Source organism: Lynx rufus, unplaced genomic scaffold (genome assembly GCF_022079265.1).
Source record: "Lynx rufus isolate CCGP_SWC_20201006 ecotype Redwood Valley unplaced genomic scaffold, mLynRuf1.p SCAF_5, whole genome shotgun sequence".
In the NCBI taxonomy this organism is placed as follows: Eukaryota; Metazoa; Chordata; class Mammalia; order Carnivora; family Felidae; genus Lynx; species Lynx rufus.
The window spans coordinates 5,543,485-5,556,961 of NW_025814867.1; the positions used below are offsets into that span (position 1 = coordinate 5,543,485).

Here is a 13,477-nt window from a genome sequence, read left to right on the forward strand (position 1 = left end):
CGGCCGGGGCGCCCGGGGCAGGGGCTGGGGCGGTTGGGGGGGGGGGGGGCGCGGCTGGAGGCCGGCAGAGGGCGCCGGTGCGCCGTCCCGCCGCCGGCCTCCGGGCCGCCCACCCCGCGGGCGCGCCTCTCCGCAGCCCAGCGCCGCCCGGCCCGGGACCGCTCGCGCCGAGCGCGCAGACCTTTCGGCCGGACCTGAGGACGCCGCCCGCTCCGGGCCGCCCCTGCGCTCGCCTGCGGCGCCCGCTCGGCCTCCCGCCCTCGGGCCCGCGCCGCGTCCCGGCGCAGAGCCCCCGGCCGTCGGCGGAGCCCGCGGCCCCGGCGCCCGCGCGCTCGGCGCCCGGCTCGCGGGGCACAGCGGAGGGCGGCGGCCGGCCGGGGATGGGCGGCCCGGCGGCGCGGAGGGGCGCCGGGGGGCTCCGCGCGCTGCTCCTGGCGCTGCTGGCCGCGGGGACCCCCGCGGGCGCCTACAACCTGGACCCGCAGCGCCCCGTGCGCTTCCAGGGCCCCGCCGGTTCCTTCTTCGGCTACGCGGTGCTGGAGCACTTCCACGACAACACGCGCTGGTGAGTTGCGCCCCGCGACCCCGGCCCGGCCCGGCCCGGCCGCCCCCGCGCCGCGCTCCCCGGGGCCCGAGAGAAACGGCTCGGCGGCGCGCAGCCCGGCGGCGGACGGCGGGAGGGCCGGACGCCGGGCTCCGGTCCCCGGTCCCGCCGCCGTCGCGGTGGGCGCCCGGGGCTGGAGGCGGCCGGGCCGGCGCTGCCCGCGGTCCCAGCCCGGCGTGCGCGGGGACAGCCGCGCGGGCGGTCCCCCCTCGGCCTCCTAGCCGGCGGAGCGGGAACGCCCGCTCGCGAAGTAACTCGTCCCCTCTGTCCCCGAGCCCCCCCCCCCACAACCTCCAGGCGAACGCCCCGGGACACCGGGCACTCGAGACGCGGACCCCTCGGTTTCAGGGAGCTCTTGGTGACACCCCACCCACCGCTCCCCGGCTTCGAGCCGCTCCGGTGCGCGGCGCCGGGGAAGCGCGGTAACCCGGGACGTGAGAGGGGCGGGCTGTGCGTGTGCAGGGAGGGCGTGGGGGCCCCCCAGACGTGAGTGGGAGCCCGAGGGGCTCCGTCCTTCCTTGCAAGGCTCTCCGAGGACGCGAGCTGAGAGGGTCCGGGATGCTGGTGGGTGATTTCTGGGGGCAGCCTGGGCCTCATTTCACCCGGGTCATCTGACCTGGAGACAAGCACCTTAAGTCTTGGGAGAAAGGATGTGGTTCTGCAGAGGTCAAGGAGTCCAGCTGTCCCCTAAGAGCTCTCCGCGCTAAGTGCCATCAGCTAAGGGGCGCAGAGCTTGAGCGCCCAGCCCCCCGAGAAGCGCGGAGGCGAGGTTGGTCCTTCCTTGACCTTTTCCTGGCGGGGACTCCAACGGCACACAAGGGTCATTCCCTCTTCATCGGAGAGCTAGGCGGTGGACAGTTCCCCTGTTCAAGGTCATGTCCCAGTGGGGGCCCTGGGACAGCTAGTGTGGGGTTGGTTTTATTGTGTGGTCACCAGTGTGAGTGTCCTTCGGGGTTGCAGGTTAGGAAGGCGCGGTCAGTAATGTGTGCTCCCAGCATGCAGCTCTGTGGGAGAGTTCCTGCTCCGAATTGGACAGAGGCTGACCCAAGAGGGTGGATTTGTAGATCTGAGTCCTCAAGCATTCCTGGAAAAGGGAGGACTCCGTGACCAGCCAGCCCATTAAAAGTCATGTTGTTTAGGAGAAGTGCCTCCCGGAGACCCAGTTTTTAAAGTCCCGCGTAGCCCCTGTCCAGTTCTACGTCTCCTTCCCCACCGTTTACCCCAGTTGCTGAATTTAAGGCCAGACTATCTTTTCCTGCACTTGCCAAACACGCTTTTTAAATATTTTTATTTTTATTTTGAGGAAGAGCGGGCAAGCAAGCAGGGGAGGGGCAGAGAGAGAGAGAGAGAGAGAGAGAGAAAGAGAAAGAATCCCAAGCAGCCTCTGCACTGTCAGTGTGCGAAGCCTGATGCAGGGCTCGAGCTCACAGACTGTGAGGTCATAACCTGAGCCGAAATCAAGAGTGGGACGCTTAACCGACCGAGCCCCGCCAAGTCCTTTTTTTCGAGTTAAGCGGGCTGCACACCTTTTCCATGTCCTGCACTCTCAGAGTCCACTGTGGGCTTTGGATTTGGTAGAGAATGCGGCAGGAGCAGTGGGAGAATGCATCCCAGAATCCCAGGCTGGGCTCCTGGACCGTGTGACCTTGGCACAAAGTATGTGGGGGGCGCTGTCAGGAATCGAAGGGCTTCTGTGGGTGGGGGGCTCCTGAGGAAAGGCAGGCAGGAGAGCTGTGCACTGTGTCGGATCTGTAGCTGCACAGGCTTGTTCTCCTCCGGGCTCTTTAATGGCTCAGTGCAAGGGAGAAGTGCCAGGACGCAATCACCTGGCTTTGGAGGGGCCGCAGGTCAAAGCTGCCCTGGCTGGGGAACGACTGGGGGCAGGGGAGGCAAGAGCAGGTTTGACCTGCTTTGTTTCAAAAAGGGCATGAGGAAAAGCTGTGGGACTGGGATAGGGCAATTGCAGGAAATGACGGGCTGGCTTTCCACTTGGCACCCAGAGCACAGGGCAGACACGGGGGGTGTGAAACTGGAAGGTAATGCTGGTGTATGGCCGTGGGGCAGATATGCCTGGGGCCCCAAGGAACCCATCAACAGCCAGGCTCCTGCTCTCAGAAGTACGCTGTCTGCTTCTGACCGGAGCACGCTGTTCTTTCCACTGGAGGGCTTGTCCCTATAGTTTCTCAGGTAGCAACTAAACTCTACGGACATCTCTTTCAAGCAAAATTTCTTTTTCCGTTTTTGCCTCACATTGTCTTAATTGTATCTTCGTTTGGCTATGTCCTTGATAGCTGTCCTCTTGCTGCCTTTTCCAACTACTTTCCTCCTTATCCTTTTCTCTCTTCTGCTTTCCTCCCAGTTTCTTTGTCTTAGGCCTCGAACATTATTCTCAGCTGATTATGCTGCCCAGACTTTGTAAGCTGCAGCTCTTGAAGCAATAGACTTCCAGCATTGCCTCCTTTCTCCTTTTCTCTAGAGACTAGACTTGCCGTGAGGCTAATGAAACTTCCACCAAAGGCCCCTCACTCACATGGGCCCCCACCGAGCCCCTGTACCTAATTTTGTTTTGTATTTTCTTAAAGGTGGTCACCCTAAGTTTACATGATTTGGGCCCTGTGGAATCTGGACCTACCCCGCATCTCTATCTGAACTTGTAGCTCTGTGGTTGGTTGATTGACTTAGCGACTGGTTGTTCGTCTCTTCCTACCAGGCAGTCCCAGGACCCTGGATCTTTTAGCCTTGCCTGAGGGACATGTAGGTTGTTTCCAATTCTTCACAATTATAAACAACAGCAGGGGTAAACATCCTTGTAACTAAAGCCTTGCGGACATCCTTAATTATTTCCTTTGAATAAATTCCTGGGCGTAGAATGGCTGGGTCTGAGAGGAGGGAGGTTTTGAGGCATTTTCTATGCGTTTTCCAAGTGCCAGTGAAGTTAAAGCGTGTGCATTAGAAAATGCATTAACTGGGGCGCCTGGGTGGCGCAGTCGGTTGAGCGTCGACTTCAGCCAGGTCACGATCTCCCAGTCTGTGAGTTCGAGCCCCGCGTCGGGCTCTGGGCTGTTGGCTCAGAGCCTGGAGCCTGTTTCCGATTCTGTGTCTCCCTCTCTCTCTGCCCCTCCCCCGTTCATGCTCTGTCTCTCTCTGTCCCAAAAATAAATAAACGTTGAAAAAAAAAATTAAAAAAAAAAAAAAAAAAAAGAAAATGCATTAACTTTCTCAGGCACTGGAGTTTTGGAGTAATATGCTAACGGGCCGGATCCATTGCTTTAGAGGAGCTTAGCTATCTGCAAGAGGGGAACTTCAAAAGGTCACGAATAGAATGGATGAAGGAGGTAAGAGATATGAGAAGGAAAAGTAATCCCTTGAAACTTTGAAACAAAAGAAAATGTTAATTAAACTTTCTATCTGGTGCCTTTCTTAAGAAATTACTCCTTAGCCTCCGAATTCGGTATCGATGGTTTAATAAGTCGGCTTCATGCTAATTAAACACCTTTGTACAGGTAGAAGGGTTTGTTGGGAGTAGGGCAGAGGAGCAGGAAGAATGTGCTGGAGAACACGGGGGGACAGCCCGGCCACCGGAGCCAGCGTGGGCTCTGCACGCGGCAGAGCTGAGGGTCTTTGGTGTTGGCGGACCGGGGCGCGGGTCACAGTGCTCTCGAATGCTCCTGCCAGCAGAGCTCGCGCTTGTTCCCGAACCCCATAACCCAGCATACGTGTCAGTTCTTTTCTTTTTAAGCCAAAATTGTCACGATTTCTGTAACAGATGGGGGTAATAACCTTGCTTTTCTAAGCCTGGAGGCTTGAACACGGCTTCTGCAGTCATACTGCATTGAGAGCAGAGCCCCAGACCCAGCACCTCTCCAAGTGTTTGGCTTGAACGGTCCCTCTGTGGCCGTGCTCTGGGCAGTGACGGTTGTCCCCCTGGCCAGGTGGACCAGGATATCCTGGATCGCGCTGCAGATGTCATTTGTATCTGTTTGGATGCAAACATGCAAATGACTCAGTTTCCTCCTTTCCAGCCACACTCCGGGGGTGTCTGCCTGCCAGAGCCCGCTTCCCCTCCTGTCCCCCCGCCCCCGTGCCCGGGGTCTCCTTGCACCCTTTGAGCCGCAGTGGTAGCTGCCAGGGAACATGGACAAAGCCGATTTCTGTCCCCTTCCCTTAGACATGTACCGGTTCTTCAGCTGCAGGGCAGACGACTGTAACACCCTGTGATATAAATAAATGCAGCCCCGGCTGGCGTCCAGCCCCCAGAGTGGGTTTCTTTCACACCCCTCCCCTGCCCTCCTTCCTCTGTGCCCCAGACGCCCTGGAGTCCGAGGTGGTTGGGTGCATTGGCTTCCTTTCTGGCGACGCGCTTCCTGCCCCATCTCCCGGGACACATCGAGACGGCTGTGCTCAGGCACAGAGCAAGTGCTCGGAAATGGAAGACACGCCGGCTTTCTGCTTTGTTAAGGTTGTCAGAAGAGCATTCAGTGAGGAATAGGAGGTGATTCAGAGCCAAGGAGAACACAGCATTCTCAGTGTGCATTAAGGTTGAGAATGAAAAGAACGAGCGAGACAGTTCGGCTGCGTTGCCGATGCCGTTACCGTTGGCCAGGTGTATCGCTATTTAAATTAAAATTAATTGCGACCAAACAAAATTAAGAATTCCCTTTCTCAGGTACACTAGCCACGTCTCAAGTGCTCAGTACCCGCATGTGGCTGGTGGCTGTGGGACTGGGCGGTACACGGAACACTTGGAGCAGAAAGGTTGTTGTTTTTGTTTTTGTTTTTTTTTTAATTTTTTTTTTCAACGTTTATTTATTTTTGGGACAGAGAGAGAGACAGAGCATGAACGGGCGAGGGGCAGAGAGAGAGAGGGAGACACAGAATCGGAAACAGGCTCCAGGCTCTGAGCCATCAGCCCAGAGCCCGACGCGGGGCTCGAACTCACGGACCGCGAGATCGTGACCTGGCTGAAGTCGGACGCTTAACCGACTGCGCCACCCAGGCGCCCCGTGGCAGAAAGTTCTGGATGGTGCTGGTTTAGAGCAACAAATTAAGTCTTAAAGGGCTAGACAAAGATCGACAGGCAACATGAGAAAAAGGAAAAAATCAACCCTTGGAGGGTTTGTGTGTCAAAACAAGTGTGGGTGCTTAAATCCAACTCAGAATTAGCAACGGACAGCCAGGGAGGCTCCCTTCTTTGTCCTTTCCCTGGTCAAACACTGGAGCGCTAAGGGGGAGGGATTCAAGAACGAAAACTCCACCCACTGTCTGATGGGTGAGGAGATCCTACGGTTCTAGCATCCCAGGCAAAATGTAGGCTCCAGGCTCTGATGGGAGAGAGGCTTGTCCTTGGGCAGACACAGTTGTTCCGACGGGCAGAGGGGAGACCCTTGTGAAGGTAGAACCTTGAGAAGGGGGGCCGTGGGATCACAGGCCCTGCTGCACCCCATCTTTGTGAGGAGACACCCAGAAATGGCAGTGGCAGCCGGGCCTTCTCGAACCCCGTGTGATGGAGGTCTTTGCTGTCCCACGCCAGGCCCTCAGGTGGGAGTGTGGGTCCACTTCCCCATCTGGCTTTCCTCGATGTAGCATTTTCAGACCTTATTCCTGGGCCTTACTGCCCCGAAGAGCCCGCGTCTCATGCTCTCAGGAAGGCACGGTGCGTGTGTGAGGCCCAAGTTCTAAGGGGACCCAGAAAGTGTCTCGTGGGGTTTCCGGGGCGTTTCCCTGGAGATCTGGGGAAGCTGGCAAGGGTGCTGTTTGCAGAGCTAGTGCTGATTGCTGGCCGCCGGTCTGAGGCAGCTGTCTTGCCCGGGGGAGAAACTTCAGAGACAAGAAGATGACTTTTCTCAGCTAGTCACTAACAGCTCTGGGTGTGAGGGTGTGAAGAACTGGGCCCCAGCCAGCTCTGATTCCCCGCTGACGTCCGGAAATGGTCTTTCTCTGATAGCTTTTACTGTGATTTGTCTAGGGAACATGTTTTCATGTGTATTGGAAAGCAGTCTCTGTGTCGCCCTCAGAAATCAAGGGAGCAGCCTGTAACTTTAAGAAATAAAAATCAGCAATTCGATCAGATATTATCTGCTGGGCATCTATCTCCAAGAGATCGAACGCTCTCATAGGCATGATAGTCTTTACTTGAATCTTTGGGACCGCCTGGCTGGTGGTTTCCAGTGTGCCAGTCAGAGAACTGGAGCTTAGAGTTCCACGCCTTGTCCGAAGCCTGCCCCAGCCTCGGTGATCAACGCACATTGTCAGTGTGCGTCCTCTGGGAGCAGATGCTAAGGCAGAGGTAGGAGTGCAAGGGACGTGTTAGGTGGGGGGGGACAAGGCCTGGGGAGGAGCAAGGGGGAGGGAGCAAGACCGGGCAGAGAGAGCCTCAGACTGTGCTGTTGACCTGATTAAGATGTCCACCAACTTAACAGGACGCCACCCCCCCCCCCCCCCGCCCCGCAACCGTGATCGTCATAATCAGTCATTGGCTGCTGCCCCCTGGGCAGAGTGTGGCCTCGGCTTGATTGCTGTGGCCTTCCTGAAGGGGCTGCCGGTGGGGACTGCCGGCTGACTTGCAGCTGAATGGCACGAGGTGGCACAGGGGATGCACGGCTCCATGGTGGCCACGGAACCCATCATTTGCGGATTGCTGTGTTAGGAAGGCAGGAGATGTGCTCCTTGGCCAGCAGTTGTGGCTGGGGATTATCTGTGCCTTATTGCACTGGGTCAGCACGGGGGACATTAGAAATCTGGCCTGAAGCAGACTCCAGAGCATTCTAGCTGCCAACTTTCACACAGGGCGCCTCTTCCTGACTTCAGAGAAGTCACAGGTGAGGGATGGAGGAGAGAGAGAGACACACCCCCACCCATTACCTTGAGCCATCGGGCAGCTGATGAGCTCCCGACCAGAGGGAGCAGCAGCACTTCCTTCCTGGGACTTCACAAACCACAAACCATCGAGCCAAGTGGGTTGGTGACCAACCAAAGCAGAAGAAAGTGTTTCATCAGGACCTTCCTTTTTGTCAGAACCTGGGAAAGTGAATCCAAGATTGGGAAAGATCTGGAGTCTTTGAAACTACAGCCTCACTGGGTCCCCAGTTTGTGCTTTGTGGGGGAACGTTAGAAAGGACTCATGCTGTGAGTTTCAGTTCCCAGCAGAAACAACATGGTGGCCGCAGCTATGCACTTACTGAGTCCTTAGCAGGTGTTGAGTGCTGTTCTACGTGCTTTATGTGCTCTAGCTCATTGAGTGTTCCCAAGTGTCGTCTGGTTGTCATTCTAGCCCCAATCACGAAGGAGAAAACAAACACAGAGGTGTTGCTTGCCCAGGTCACCTGGCCAAAGTGGTAGACTTGGGGGTGTGCTTTTGCCTCTCACAGAGTCAGGAGTCTAAGTTTGGGGCTTCAAGGCATCCAAGCATCTGTCTCGTAAGGTTCTTTCCTTCCTGGCTTTTCTGGAAAGGTTTTGGAATTATAGCAGTGGTAACTTCCCTGTGACATCCTTTGGGGTACTTATTCATGATCCGCTGGGCACAGGTGGAGGGATTATGGGGGTTCTGTTTTCTAGAGATGCTTGATCACTGGGTAAACAGGGACCCAGTGATTCTGCCAGGGACATTTGTAGGCCTGCTCTCACCCCAAGTCTGTGTGAAGGTAAGAAGTGTCCTAGGGAAGATAGCACATTCTGGACTATTCCATGTATTCATCCTAATCTCCCTGGGCTGAGTTTGTTACCTTCTATCTCCATTTAAGCAGCTTAGTTTGGAGAGGAGCTAGGGAAGGTAGCCATGGCAGCCAGTGTTTAGGACTCACCCCTGGATTTATAACTTTATTGAAGAAACCCACACTGACTTTCTGCACGAGTGGCCGACACGCGAGACAGGATGACTTGTGTCCCCCAGAACCTGAAGATAACAAGCACAAAGCCAACCTTCTCCATTTCCGCACATCCCTTGGTACGTTGAAGCCCAGGTGGCCTCTCCTACCCTGTCCTGGATGTGTGGTGTTCCAGCGCTGCGGGGTGCACACCCCCTGGAGCGAAACTGGCATGGTGCGGGGTCTTCTGAAGGCGGGACTGCACCTCTTACCCACCAGGATGGCGCCTCCAGAGCGAATGTCCCACGCACAGGGAGCGGGGTTCTTCCTGGCTCTGCCTTCATTGTGGCCCCTGATTCCCCAGCAACAGCCAAACCCGTGGTTTCCAGGCCATGAAAGGGGGGCTTCTGAGATGCCCAAGTGCCTGGTGGCCACGAGGGTGGGCTTCAAGGTCAGCCCTGCCCCCAGTTGGCTATTTTAGCCTCGGAGACGTTTGTAGGACCGTCAGTCCCTTCAGGTGTTCGAGTCCTTGTTCAGCTCTTTGGAAAAGAGTAATAATAAAGCGTTTCTCTCACCACGTTGTTGAGTGCATTAAATGAGATGATCTCTGCAGAGCCTGGAACACAGCCTCCAGCACAAAGGAAACCCTGGGTAAATACTAGTACTTACCCCATTGTTACTTTGTAGGACACCCTCGATCAACACTGGTAGTTACCCTTTTTGTTACTTTGATTTGACTTGTGGAACTAATGGTCATCTTTATCCCGACTTTAGATGCTAAAAGAGTTTGCTTTTGGTACATTTGTTGAATCCTTTATTCATTTATCATGATCTGAGTGTCAGTACTCAATACAGAAATGAACGAGATAGTCTTGTGTTAAGACGCACCCCTCATTATGTGTGGTCTCTGAAATTGTGGTCATGCTCTACGTAAATCTGCATTTCTGTGTATTCATTTACATGCCGTGTGCTTCCAGAAAGGCCCTGAGATGGCTCCTTTACTCGGAGACCCGTGGGATTGTCCATCCCAGGGCTCTGCAGGCTGCTTTCTTCTCTCAGCAGGTGGGAGGCCGCCCCTGGAATGGGGAGCTCTGGCCCCCATCCTGGGCTCCACATAAGTCTGGGAGGGGGTGGTGAGAATTTTAGCAAAAAATACAAGTGTTGTTCTTGGGGAAGAAAATCATCACAAGAAACTACCAGGAAGACCTCACGCACGGCTTTTACTCATCTCCGTGATGTCTGTAGCTTTCCTCTCTTGGATTTTAATGTGTCCTTGATGCTCTTAGGTGGGGAAGGAAAACATTGGCCCTTTCACCATGCTTCCTTCTCCAGCTGCTGCTTCTCAGTGCATCTGCCAAGACCCGAGGCCCCGGCCAGGGCAGGGCGGCAGGCTCTGAGGGCCCTTCACTCCCTGCCAGGGAGACCGGCGGGCTGATGCCTCTCCAAGGGCGGGGGGGGGGGGCGGGGGCCGGGGGACCCTGCCTGTGTTTCTGCTCTTCCCCATTTGGGCACGAACTCACCTGTTTCATTCTCAGATGTAGTGTTTTCTGAGCTGGATTATTGCCAGCCTGTTATGAGTACTCCCTATGTGCCAAGGGTGCTGTGCTCATGGTTACTCTGTTGCAGTGGGAGCTGCGGCTGAGGTGCAGAAGCCAGATCCGAGGTTATCCAGCAAGTAGATGGCAGGCTTGTGATTTGAACCCAGGTGGGCCTGACTCAATGCTTGTCTGTCTGGCTGTTCCCAGGGTCAGGCTTGCTGCTGTCCCCTCCCTCACCGAGTCCCTGTCCAAGGTATCCATTTCCAAAGGAGGAAGAAAAAGTGCCCTGATGCTTTTTCTGGGAGCATTTCTGTCTGCTTCTTGGCCTTGGCACATGAAAACTCCTACCCCATTCTCAAAAGTCAGGCCATCCTGGATGCACCCCACCCCCAACACAGTGCCTCCCTGCTGCACTGGGAAGGGGACTGTGTGTTTTATTCCCTTTTATTTTTGTTCTTTTTAATGAAAAAATTTTAAATGTCTATTTATTTATTTTGAGAAAGAGAGAGGACGAGCACAAGCAGGTGATGGGCAAAAGAGAGGGAGGGAGGGAGGGAGAGAGAGAGAGAGAGAGAGAGAGAATCTAAAGAAGTTTCCACACTGGCAGTGCAGAGCCCAGCATGGGGCTTAAGCCCCTGAACCATAAGATCATGACCTGAGCTGAAACCAAGAGTCGGTTGCTCAACCAACTGAGCCATCCCGGAGCCCCTGTACTATCTTTTAAAGATGAGGGAGGGCCGGGGTGGTCAGGGGGCTTTGCCCGAGGTCACAGAGCCTGAGAGGAGACGCCACATTCTTCGGGGCCGAATCTGCCACCCCACCCTGCCTTTCCCATATCAGGGCCCTCAGTAAAAGTGTGTGGCCCTGGGTGGCCATAAGGTCCCTTCAGAAGTAGCGTGTCCTGCCTTGATACTGTATCTCTTTTCTGCTTCTACAGTGTTGCTGCGTCGCAAATCACCCTCAAACTCAGTGGTTTAAACCACTGAGTCTGTAGTTGGCGGTTTCGGCGGGGTTCAGCGGGATGGTTCTTCTCTCGCTGGGCTCCCTCACGCGTCTGCTCTCAGCTTCTGGGCAGGCAGCGGGCCGGCTGGTCTAGGATGGCTTCAGGTGAGACGGCCCATCTCCGTGTGTCTTTCGTGCTCCCGCGGCCTGGGCTTGTACATGTGCTGGGCAAGGTGCCGAGGGAGGATTCAGAGGCACGCACGGTCTCTTGAAGCCCGAGCTGGGAAGTCAGACCACCCCCTCGGTCACATGGTGCTGGCCGAGGCAAGTTCCAGGGCCTGCCCACATTCAAGAGGGGGAGACAGACTCCACCTCCTGATGGGAGAAGCTGCGAGGTACCAGGAAGAAAGGCGTGGATACGGGAGGGATGGCGAATTGTGACTACTTTTGCAGTCCACTGCTAGTGGCGAAAGTGTCCCAGCCATTCCTGGATTTCTGTGACCTCAGCTAAGGGTCCAAATGAATTCCAGGTTCTGAGGAGCTCCTGGGAGTTCTGCCAAGAGGGGGAGCGGGGGTGAGTTGGGTGCGAGGGTGTTTGGCCTATGTCGAACAGTCTTACGTTTCACTGAACACCTACTTTGTACCAAGCACGGTGCTAGGTACGTTTTTTATTAAAAAATATATATTTTTTAAAGTTTGTTTATTTTTGAGACAGAGCGCGAGTGGGGGAGGGGCAGAGAGAGAGGGAGACACAGAATGTGAAGCAGGCTCCAGGCTCCGAGCGGTCAGCACAGAGCCCGACATAGGGCTCGAACACACAGACCGCGAGATCATGGCCTGAGCCGAAGTCGGACGCTTAACCGGCTGAGCCACCCAGGCACCCCTTTTGTGCCAGGTACTTTATAAACATTGTCTTCCACCTCGCAAGCACCCTTACTAGGTATATTTTTATTTTTTCCCATTTTACAGAGGAAGAAGACCGAGGCCCGGAGTAGTTAAGAAACTTGCCTGAGGTCACATAGCTTATCAGCGGTTGAGGCAGAACTTGAACCCTGTGCTTCTTGCCAAATTACCACCCTGAGTAATTTGCCCTCAAAGCCTAGAATTCTAGTGGAACTATTAGTTTCAACCCCCTGAAAAGCAGTTAGTATCCAGTGTTTTGAGCTGGAGCCTCAGTTTCTCCAAACATAAAAAGAGGAGCTTCCGAAGCCTTTCGGGTCCCCAGCTCCAGATGGCAAGCACTGGCCCCAGAGTCTCCTCTCTCGGGGGGGGGGGGGGAAGGGTTCCGTGCGGTCAGAGGTGGCTCCCTGGCCCCAAACAGCCCCCTGTGTGTTCAGATCTCAGCTGTTTTTTGCCCAGTAAGGGACGGGGAGGGATTCCTTGGGTGGTCCTGTGGGACACGCAATGAACGGATTCCACGCCTGTCACTGACACGTGTCTCTGGGGAAGCTTTGGCTTTGGCTTCAAATGCGTGAGCGCAAACCTAATGCATTTAAGGTTTTCCATTCCCAGTTGTCCTCCCGGCTGTGATTTCGCCCCGGGGAATCACTGCTGAGGTCTTTGTGGGTAGGGAGGGAGCCTTCCCCAGGGAGGCAGCTCGGTCCTCTTCTGTTGCCCGCTGGCCAGGGAGTTTACCTGCCGTCTGCTCCGGTGATGCGAGGGAGGGCTTCAGAACCAGGGGGGTGGCTGTGTTGGAGAGGCGGAGTTTGGAGGACTGGCCACGGATGCCCCGGGTTTAAATCCCAGCTTACCAGCAGCGTAACCTCATCTCTGAGTAAAGCGCACATGGGAAGCTGCCCGACAGGGTTGCCTTGAGCAAGAAATCAGACAACCCGTGAGCATAACCCGTGTTGGCAGGTGGACAGATGGGCCCACATTTCCAGACAGGTGTGTGAACTACTCATTAAGAGAGGCAAATCTGGGGCGCCCGCGTGGCTCAGTCAGCTGAGTGTCCGACTCTTGATTTCGGCTCAGGTTATGACCCCAGGGTCGTGGGATTCAGCCCCGTGTCAGGCTCTGCGTTGGGGGTGGAGCCTGCCTGGGATTCTTCCTCTCTCCCTCTCTCTCTCTGCCCCGCCCCCGCTCATGCTCTCTCCCTCTCTAAAATAAAAAAAAAAAAAAGATAGGTGTTGATGATTTCTTCTTAAAAAAAAAAAAAAAGCAAACCTCTGGGCATCACTGTACCAGCCACATACGCGTTTTAGAAAAGCAAGGACGTGATTGACATTCAGCCTGGTGGGGAGGAGAAAGGGCTTCTTTCTATTTTAAACCCCTGTTCTTTGGCACGACAGAAGCTCCAAATCAAAGTGTTAACCCGGGAACCACCCAAAGAGCCTCGTGAGGGCTTTTCTTGGGCAAGATCACACTGTGGTGGTTGGCTGCAGACTGGTCGCCCTGCGCTTTCTGGGTCCCTTTTCCTCCTTTCTGGCTGACGTGGGGTGGGCAGAATAGGGGGGTGGGCGGTGCGCTCGACCGCTGGGGTGCGCGCTATACCTGACTAGCCCAGATCCTGCGCCCTCCAAGTGCCTGATACACCCTGATTGTCCTCATCATTAGAAATCTAAAGTAACGAGTTAAGGAGAGGAGTCTAA

At 55.5% G+C, this 13,477-nt stretch overlaps 1 protein-coding gene across 1 annotated transcript in view; it reads left to right on the forward strand.

The window, feature by feature from the left end:
- Nucleotides 1–380: 380 nt before the first annotated feature.
- ITGA9 (integrin subunit alpha 9) overlaps nt 381–13,477 on the forward strand; it is a 345,722-nt gene continuing 332,625 nt past the window's right edge. Inside the window, exon 1 of the mRNA XM_047099700.1 lies at nt 381–565. Within this exon, the coding sequence (XP_046955656.1) occupies nt 381–565 (185 nt within the window). The remainder of the gene's footprint in view (nt 566–13,477) is intronic.